The 10,543-nt window shown below is 40.3% G+C and overlaps 1 protein-coding gene across 2 annotated transcripts; it reads left to right on the forward strand.

Annotated features, from left to right (window-relative positions):
• The first annotated feature begins 295 nt into the window (after nucleotides 1-295).
• Nucleotides 296-4,185, forward strand: LOC306780378 (uncharacterized protein). 2 transcript variants are annotated; one of them, XM_079272733.1, is made up of 5 exons: nucleotides 296-577; nucleotides 2,321-2,768; nucleotides 2,884-3,045; nucleotides 3,144-3,233; nucleotides 3,517-4,185. In XM_079272733.1, the coding sequence occupies exons 2-5, from the start codon at nucleotides 2,613-2,615 to the stop codon at nucleotides 3,649-3,651; spliced, it is 543 nt and encodes a 180-aa protein (XP_079128859.1). In that variant the 5' UTR covers nucleotides 296-577; nucleotides 2,321-2,612; the 3' UTR covers nucleotides 3,652-4,185. The 2 variants fall into 2 exon arrangements, with proteins under 2 accessions (XP_079128859.1, XP_079128860.1); XM_079272734.1 differs by lacking the exon at nucleotides 296-577 and having other exon boundaries at nucleotides 2,186-2,768.
• The last annotated feature ends 6,358 nt before the right edge of the window (nucleotides 4,186-10,543 follow it).

Genomic DNA, 10,543 nt, shown 5'->3' on the forward strand with positions numbered 1-10,543 from the left:
TCAACATTGTCTGTTAATTGCATGATAATCATGCACTGTAAAACAGCACAGCCCTGTTTAGTTATGTCCACTTACTTCTTCTCTTTAACTCAAAGAGCTCTGACACATTTTACATTTTGAACTCAGCTGTTCAAGTTCTTGAAAGGTAAACTTACAGTAATTCATTGTGTTGACTTTTTGAGATTTTGAAGTTTTGATTGAACTTGTGATTTTAAGTTATCAGTAAAAAAAAAAAAAAAGAGACAGAAGGCGGGAGTGGGGAATGAAAAAAAACATTTGCTGCAATGTTTGAGTTTTAGGGAAACTTTCTTTTTTAAACCATGGCCAGGTTGAAGCTTTTACATAATCTACTGGTTAAACACTGCAGATAAGTCACATACTTAAATTCCAATAAAAATATCGGCATTTTGTGGTAAACAAGAAAGGACTATTGCCACCGGCGGAGGGGCACTATATACCTGACAACGGCCAATGACTCGAGGCGGAGGAAGAGTACGTTACTTTCTGCCTGCAACAAGAAGAGCGGACAGAACAGAGCGCAGTGTGGATTTTTTTCGCTGGGCTTCAGCACACAGAGGTGAGTTTAAATTATGACTTTGAGTATTTTTCCTAATTAATATCATGTGTAACGTTAGTAATGTAACACAGTTGTGTAGGTCGGGCTTTTTAAAGGCTAAATGTGTGGTCTTGATGTTTAGCTAGTTTAACAGTTTCCCCGGTCTGTTTTGCCCGCGAACTTTTAAAATGATAAATGGTGGACCTATTTAATCTGTAGTGCTTTTAATAAAACGTATTTAATGTAGAAGTATAAACTATTGGTTAATTCTTAATGTGACCGCAATATTATTTTTTATTCATTATTATATGTGCCACTGAAGTTTTTCGCTGAACACCTCCACCCCCCCCCCCCCCAAGTGAAAAACGAGCTAGCTAGCTAGCTAGCTAACATTAGTCAGCAAGTTTGCTAGCCTCCACTAACGTTACTGTCTTAAAGTAGCTCATGCCTGCTGGATTCACATTGAATGGCTGAGTCGCTGCCTATGCTTTGCTCCTCGTTATATTATATTTTAATGCCAGTGACGTTACTTAACGTTATATTAATGCGGAGCATGCCGCTCATTAGGAACACAACTGCATTCAGAGCAAAGACTGGAAAGCGGACATTTTGACCGACCCTCCCTCTCTCGCTCCCTCTCTCGCTCTCTCTCTCTCTGCTGTGTGTGTGTGTGTGTGTGTGTGTGTGTGTGCGCACGTGCATGTTTGTACGAGAGTATGCTGAACTCCGCGGGCAGCAGAGTAGAAACTGCACAGAGATGAAGAGACGGACTTTTAGTTATAGTTTACTCCTGTCGTAGAGTAAAAACATTAATTTAAAATGACAACAAATCCTCCAGTAGAGACGATATGAATTATTCAGACACGTGTATTTGACCGCTCCCCTCTGCAGTCAACTCGCTTCATCACTGGTATGTTTACACAGACAAACGGAGCTGGCAAATGGTTGAATTAACTATGTCGAACGTCAATTGTAGGTTAAACGCAAATAGTTGAGCCTTGTTCAGTGAAGGGTCGCCAAACAGTTGACATTTTGTTACAACCAGCCCCTCCTATTACCAGCAGTGTGTCTCCACATCAGCAGACAGGATCAGTGAGGCCATAGTGCTGTTAGCCAGTTTAATGTTAACTGTTGAAAAGTACAACTTTATGTAGTTTGTTTTTGTAATGTTTAGACTTGACATACATAATGATATATATTATGCAGGTTAGGGCCTGGCACTAAATGGTCTACAAACAAGTTGATACTAACAATTAAACAATAAATTATATACGTATTATTCTAGTAATCTTTGACAGGTTGGAGGGTTTCAGAGACTTCCTTTACTCATTCCTGAGACTTGCGCTGTTGAATTGGATTATATTGAGAGGCGGTTCTCGTACTCTCTACAAGTAAATGTAATACATTTCAACATCACAATCTATTGTCTCACTTATAACAAAACAAAGCTAAAACTGAATATTTTAACCATCATCAAGTTTGAAACTCTTGCAGGGCTATTATTATACTGCACACGATTTAGCTAACTCAATAAACTGAATAAGTGTATTTAAAAATTAGATGTATGAATCGGTTTATCCTTTTTTTCTAATCTCGAGGATGTTTGCTTCAAAATCACTTGATCCCTGTTTTTGTTTTAAGTATTTTGAAATTGTAAAGATTGATAATTTAATCATAAAGGAAATAAATGTTGTATTTGTGTTGAATACATATATTTGCTTTTTTCACTAAACATGCAATTCATTTATTTTTTTCTGTTTACAGATATCATCAAGAATGTCCAGTTCATGACGTGGAAATGTACGTTTTGTGCATTCTCCTCCAATGGACAAGGAAAAATAATCCAGCATTATAAACAGCATCATGGACATCATCGTAGGTGTTTAGGCCTTGTCTGTATTTATGATGAATGTTTGAAGACATTTCAAAACCAAGCTGAACTTAAAAGACATTTTAAGGAACATCTGAAAGAAGGTCAAAAAAGGGAGAGATCCATTTCTTGCCAGAGCCACCTGAGGGACAAACTGCCAGTAAATCTGAGAAGGATCGCGAGACCATGCTTCTAGAAGTGCAGAAGAAAGAACCAGATTCACAGCTTCTGGATTATCTGATGATTGCAACATTCTCGCAAAGAAGAAGTGAAATCATTGGTAACGAGCCACTCATCTCTGCAGTCATGGACAGATGGCCTGCATTGTTTAGTGAAAGACAGGTAATGTTTTGCCAACTGAGTATAGCATATAAATCCTGTATTTTCATTTCAATACTGCTCTTATTTTCCCTCACTCATACATATTTCTCTGCATTTTGTCATCTGTCTGTTTCAGCTGAGTGCCGAGTTCAGTAGGATTGTCGCTAAAGACCTGCTGGAGTCATTCCTGGATGGACTCGATGCCTTGGTGCCAAGTCTTCTAGAGCTGTACAAAGCAGGTGTTTCATCGAGTAGGAGATTGCGTCTGAGCGGTGTGCTGCAGTGTCTGCAAAAGGAGGTATGTACTGTGTTGAAAACAAATTTGTTGTTATTGTGTATTAAAATTAGGATTATAGCTTTGGTGTCACATTAATCTACTCTTGCCTGTTCTTTTAGGACACAAACCAAAACCGAAGAACAGCCGCCTTGCTTGGTCTTCCATGCTATCTTTCAGAGGATTCCACCGACATAATCCGGATGTGTGACGTAAGAAACTGTATTTACACCTTTACTACACTCAATTTTTGTAATGTGACAATGGTAACATTTTTCATGTTCATTAGTTATTACCATACCCTTCAGCGCTCTCCCTGTCTATTACTATTGGTTGAGCTGGTAATGGTAGCTTTACTGCAGCAGAGCTGATGAGATTATAAGTCTTCAAATTATTGGAAAAAATAAATAAATTATAGTCTATTAATTAGAGTGGCAGTTATGTTTTAAATTTGGTGATGTCGGTTAAGATTTGAATGTCTTTATACATCTTCAGGCCCATGGAGAAAACCTTGACGTGATCATGAAAGGAATGCAGGTTGGACTGTTGATTGGACACGAAGGCACTCTGCATGATGCATTTCCTTTGGAAGTCTTCAATGTGGCTGTGGTAACTTTCGCGATACACTAACTTTTATAACGAAAACACAAAAAAAATCTTAAGAATTGTTTTATAAAGTTCCCAGTATCCCACATTTTACCTCTGCATCTCTTCTCTCATTCCCCCTTTCTCAAAGTATGCGATTAAGTCATGCCCTTTTTCTGTGTTTGTATTGAGATTTTATGACACTATTAATTATCTCACATTTTGCCTCATAGTACCTTACCTCAACACTTCTAGTTGTCAACATAAGTTATATGTTAATATTATGTGTTGAACATGACTGTATTGATGTTATGGCCTGTTTAAGGTACTAGTATGCAACATTTTTGTGGATGATTTTATGAACCTCTTTTAATTATCTCACAGTTGTATTGTGACAAATGTGAGATAGTTAAAAGAGGTCCATAAAATGTCCACAACCCCATTCTCTCAGATTGCCTCCACTTGTATGTGGTAACATTGTTTTAAACACAGCTATTTAGTGTCTGCATGTGTGAGATGTACTTAAACACAATGTTCAAGCTTGTGTATCTTTTCATCAAATAAATGCTATATTTTTAAATCGGCAGTAAGAATTATGGGTGATTTCATTTTTTTTATTTTCTGACAAAGCAAACTTGCAGTTAACTTTTATATGTAAGTTGAAACCAATTTAGAATTTAAATCCTCTTAACTTGAAATGGCAAGTTGTATGCACATGGTTAAGTTATTTTAACTTGAAACTGTGAGCTGCAATAATGCAGAAATGCGTGTTGGTTTCACTAGGTAAGGAAAGTTTTCTTGACCTGATAATGTAAAACAATTCTTTGTTTTAACTCTCTGTATCAAGTTCAAACAACAAGTGAAACAAAGTTCAATCAACTGACAACTTGAACAGTAATGTTGAGACAACTAGAACATTGCAGTTAAATCAACTTGATTAACTTTAATTTCTGAGTTGAATCAAAAGCAGTCTTCAAGTTAAGTTAACTCACATTTTCAAGGCAGCAGGTGAACTTTCGTTTGCAAGTTTAACTGACTTGAAATGTCTTACAGTGTGCATACAAGCTATTCACACTGATGTTTTCATTTTAAACCTAAATGTGGAAACGAAAAATGAGTGATGGCCTATTAGTGCCACTGCCATGCATAAACATACCTGTTATCTTTCATACAATACTGAACTATTAATAAAATAATGGACAGATTCATGTTTAGAGAAAAAATGAATTACATTTTTTTTTTCTAATCAAACTAAAAATTTCGCGGACCCCTTGCAGTACCTCCACGGACCCCCTGTTGAAGACCTCTGGTCTAGACCATATATTAAAAGACCTGCCAATAATTGTATTTAAAATAATATCCAGTCCTGTGCTTTTAATTTGGTAACGTGGCTACATTTTGGTTGGATGACAGATGGTGTTTTTTGCACAACGTTCTTCTGCATTTTGGAGTACCTACATGCAAAACCTGTGTTTTCTTAACCCATGAACAAACACATAAGGAGGAATAGCTGTTAAAATAAAAACAACAGATTAATTTGTGTGTGTGTGTGTGTGTGTGTCATTATATGCTTGTGTTGTCAGAGTAAATACATTTTTATCTTGATTTAGAGTCACCTAGTTTACTGAAACCCTAAAGGAGCTTTGGCCTTTGATCGAAGAATGCCAAATGGTCATGATTCACCTGCTCAAATGCTCCTTCAAGGCACTTTGAGTGTGTACGCGTGTGTGTGTGTGTGTGTGTGTGTGGTGTTTTGTGACAAAAACAGGTTCACTATAATGGATTCAATTTGTGGTCATTAAGCAATGACGTGTCGAGGCAGCCCAGGTCTCTTTGCTTCACCAAAACAAACACAAACACATTTGTGTGTTTTTGGGTGTACGCAGGTCAGTTAGCACCATATGGTAGCAGACGTAATTAGCGCCTAATCGGCTTGATGTTTTGACTGCAGTTGTTTCACAGTTCACTAGCTGTTTGGGTTAGCAGCGCTGCTAGCTAGTGACTCCCCGCAGGGCAGCAGGTGAGTCAGACGGCAGGGGGCCATCTGCACAGATGGAACACACACACGCACGCACACTCACACACACACACACACACACACACACACACACACACACACACACACACACACACACACACACACTTACACAGACACGTGTTAGGATGGCACAGTTTTTAGGACGTTAACCTACCTGGAGGTGTGGCCTAACTTCAATCATAACAAAGCATTCCCAACCTTAAGCTGTACCTCAACGTAACCACAGTTCATACATGCTGAATGCATCAAACACTTTTGTGTGTCCACACTTTTATCCAAATATGAGAGTAATGCATTGTTACTGCATACAGAATACATTTATTTTTCAAAGATTCCATTTTGTTTTATATTTGAAATTGTTGATTTTGTACAATATAATAATTCACATTTATAAAATAACTACCTTTTCAATAAGAGAGCACCACCTAAACTGCTCACTGTTCATATTTGAATGATGATGTATATTAAAAGTTCATGATGTACATATTTATATTACTTTATTACAATGTTGGTTTCATCCAGTCATCCAATAATACAGAGACAAAATGCGAGGTTAGAAGGGGAAATGAAGAATTGATGGTAGCTGAGGGTCTTTTCGTCTTCATGTCTGTGTGGGAATCTACAAATTCTGTGAATGCAAACCTGCAAGGATCCATGAGTTTGTAGTACGGGGTTGTAGCACAGGCAGTATTGTAGCTTATCTTCATAAATCTTATAAAAATAGACACATTTATAGGTATATTGGAAATGTCCAATGTAAATGTGCCATATATGTTTGAGTAAAATAAGGCCATAAAAAAGCCAGCACCCTGGAGAAGATATAGAGCAGCTCTATGCTTCACAAAAGCTGCCATTTATCAATATTCATTATTTGACATTGTCTGCTGATGGAAATATGGTAAATCCAGGGTTATTTGAATATGAGTGGAATTTGCACTCTAGATTTCATACTTCCATTTACATTTCAAATCAAAAATAAAAAAGATGGCAAAATAGAAAGAAAGAAAGAAAAAGGAGGGAATAAAGAAAATGTATTAATTATAATCTTTTTGGTCCCTGGATAAAAAAACAGATGAACAAAATAGAAAATGCAATGTAACTGTGTAGCAGTGCTGGTTAATATCTTTTTTACAGAAAGATTACAAGCACCTGCCCAGCACCAAGCAAATAGCTGGCATAAGAGTCGAGATAGTCTCGCTGCCTGAGAGTCAGATATGTTTTTCAGCTGGTGCAGACTAAAATAAAAAAGGAGCGTGGATATTGGCCTTACATTCATCAGGTGGAAACAAACCCAATTTAATGGGATTTTAATGTCAGCTGGATGTGTAAGTAAGAATTTTTTTGCCATCATGTTGCTATCAACTACTTTAGGAGGTGATATGTCAAGACTGTGTTCTTTCATGCCACGCAGGATTTTTGTCCAGGAGACTTAACTTTAACTTTGACATTTAATCAGTCATCCGTCACGTGAGCCTTTAACGTTGTTAGTCTAGTGACTAGCGTAATTCGCTACTCACATGAGTCGTTCTTCAGTGAAGGTGACATCAAGCTCTTCTCCTGGTTTTGTTGCTTTAACCTAACATCCTGCGGAGAGAGGAGTTTATTTTGAAATGTCACAATGCGTGTAACAAACATATATTGACACACTGTCTCTGACACGTCCAAAACTGATGCCAGAGGGGGACGTCTGTATCGTGTCATACTTTGAATATTAGGAGCACTGACCAAGCGGCGGTATGCATCGGGCTCAGAATGTGTTGGTCTGTGATGTGAATAACTTGAGCTTCGGACAAACGGGCTGAAACCTACAAACTTACTCCAACTTTCACAGTTAGGAAGGACCTTTACCAATTAAATGCACTAGACATCTCTGGTCAGTAACCACTGGAGTTCTGGCAGTAGGTGACCGTGAAGATCCTGTCAGAACGCAAATTGTTCAACCAGCAGCTTGCTCTGGTGATGTGCAGCGACGTTTGTGCTCTGAAGGACAGACGGCACAGCCTACAGAGGGAATTGTAGGTGAGTGAACTTTGTAAATCGAAAATGACTTCAGGTAAAGCTGTTTATTTACCAGTATGTGTCCCTCGGGCCACACACAGGAGACATCATCCGGGGCCAATGTTGGACGCAAATATCAAACATTTTATTTTAGGACAAATGGTCTCTTCATAACATTTCATGTCACGGTTTAGGTGCACAGTGTGTAACTACAGTGGCACTGACCAGTCTGACTGTGGTGCATCATGTACTGATGTAAATTCATGCATCCACTGCTCATTGTGTTACGTTTGCAGCAGACTGCAGCAGTGGAGTGGCCCAGTACGTAAATCCTGAGGTGTGTGTGGAGAGATGGACTGGTCCTGATAGTGTTGTAAGTGCTATACAGTTAAACAATAGTGCGTGGTGAGGAAGCACCCGTGCTGAGGGTGTCATATATTACAAGGAAGGCCGACTCCAAACATATTATGGCTGTGTCTTTGTGTTGTTCTTAGCTCTCCATCTTTCCCCCTCTCTCCCTCTCTCTCTTTCCTAGTGTTATATATTTTCACACCTCGGTGAGTCCATTTCGCACACACACACACACGCACGCACACACACATGCACACACACACACACACACACGCACACACACATGCACACACACACACATGCACACACATTCTGCTTGTCTGACTGTCTCCTCCGCCCTCCTCCTCCTCCTGTCGTTCCTTCTCTCCCTCTTCCTCCTCTACTGCATTTTCCGTCTTATTTCTCGTTCTCACTTCATATCACCCATCCTCCCTCTCCCTCCCTCTCTCTCCTTCCCCGTCTCCCTCCTCCCTCCCCCACTCTCTTGGGTCATGTTGCAGCAGCTCCAGCAGAAATAATAGGAGCAAAGGCGTGAGGTTGTTATTTGCATAGAAATAGCATGACGCCCCAGGCAGCTTCAGGAGAAGGACACAGAGATCATTTGTCTCAAAATTTTAATGAAAACTTGCTGAGACAGAGATTTCTTTCCCGCTATACCCCCTCCCCCCTCCCCCACTCCTTCTCCATTCCTTCTCCTTCCCCAATTTCCATTCTTCCTCTGTCCCTTCCACACCGTCCGATCCTGGCGCTCTCTCCTCTCTTCTTCCCTTTCTGAAGTAGCCCAGTGTGATTTGAAATTAGATGACACATCAGTATTGTGCCGCTCTGCACCACCAGCATGTCAGTCTTACTGGCGGCGTGTCAAACATTGGAGGAGATACGGAGGGTTTGTGGACGTTTGAAGCTGGTTAAATGTCCAGTAAAGTGGCTGAAATACACACACACACAAAGAAAAATAAACAATTGAACAATTAAAATGCTGAATATTTCTGTTGAACTTCAAACTATATGTATGATTGTTAATGTGGTAAGAAAAATATTTAAATATGTCATAAAATATATAAATCATGTTTACAATGATTTGTTATAACACTTTATAATAACTAAACACTATGAAGCATTAGTTCAGTATGAGTAAACACTTAATTCATCATTTATAAAGCATTGTTCCTACATTAATAATTCATTAGTATGCAATTCATAAAAGTTATAAATGTTTTATTCTTGATTAATAAGCTTGTCTATTATGCGTTTCATGATTGTGTTTTCATACTTTATAAATTAAGTATAATATATATTACAAACCAATTATTAAGGAGTTGTAGATGATTAATGAGATCATTTATAAAGTGTAAGAAAATGATTCAGAACTTATTTAGCTGTACCTTATTCATGCATTTATATATATATATATAATGATTTTGTTATGATGTGGTGTGTTCAAGTACCCGAATGCAGACTCAGAAAGCAGAGTTCTATTTCAAATCCAAGATAGTTTATTTCTCTCAGTCAAGGGAAAAGACAGGAAATGGACAAAGTCAATAGGAGGCGTCACCACGCGGAATACCAGGTAGGTAAACGGACAGACTGACAACTGGGATGAGAGTGACAGGAGTATTTATGTCAGCTGGAGGCGATCACAGGAGATGAGGCACAGCTGTGCCTACGGAGAGAGGCGCGGCAGTGGGCGGGACTCGTAGGAGGACACTACTGAGGGAAATACAGCAGAGTTAGACATAAATCCTCACAGTACCCACCCCCCCCCCCTCAACGGGAGCCTCCCGGCGCACCGCCAGGCTTATCGGGGTGGACTGGATCCATAATCCGGGAGCGAGGAACCCAGCATCGTTCCTCCACACCATCACCTCCCCACCCAATCAACGAGGTATTGGTAACCCCTACCTCGTCGGCGGACATCCAGGAGACGGTCGACTGTGTAAACCGGACCGCCTTCGATGAGTCGGGGGGGGGGTGGAGGGGGTTCGGTCGGAGGGTTCAGAGGACTGGAGTGAACGGGTTTGAGAAGAGACAAATGGAAAACAGGGTGAATCCTCATGGATTGCGGGAGCTTGAGCTTGACCGTGACCGGGTTGATAATGGAGACGATGGGGAACGGGCCAATGAATCTGGGGGAGAGCTTCTTGGATTCAGTGCGTAGGGGTATGTCCTTGGTGGAAAGCCAGACCTGTTGGCCGGGAAGATAGGTGGGGGCAGGTGTGCGGCGGCGATCAGCCAGATGCTTGTTTTGTTCGGAAGAACGAAGTAGGGCGGCACGAGTCTCTCTCTAGACTCTTCTGCATTGGCGATGGTTGATCTGGACAGATGGGACGGAAATCTCGACCTCTTGGCTGGGTAGAAGGGGAGGTTGGTAGCCAATGGAGGCCTCGAAGGGGGAGAGACCTGTTGCCGCGGAGGTATGGCTGTTGTGTGCGTACTCTATCCAGGCCAAGTGACGACTCCAGGAAGATGGATTTGCCGCCGCTACACATCGGAGCATGGCTTCTAGCTCCTGGTTAAGCCTCTCGGTCTGCCCATTGGTCTGGGGGTGAA

The sequence above is a fragment of the Melanostigma gelatinosum genome (genome assembly GCF_949748355.1).
Source record: "Melanostigma gelatinosum genome assembly, chromosome: 7".
In the NCBI taxonomy this organism is placed as follows: Eukaryota; Metazoa; Chordata; class Actinopteri; order Perciformes; family Zoarcidae; genus Melanostigma; species Melanostigma gelatinosum.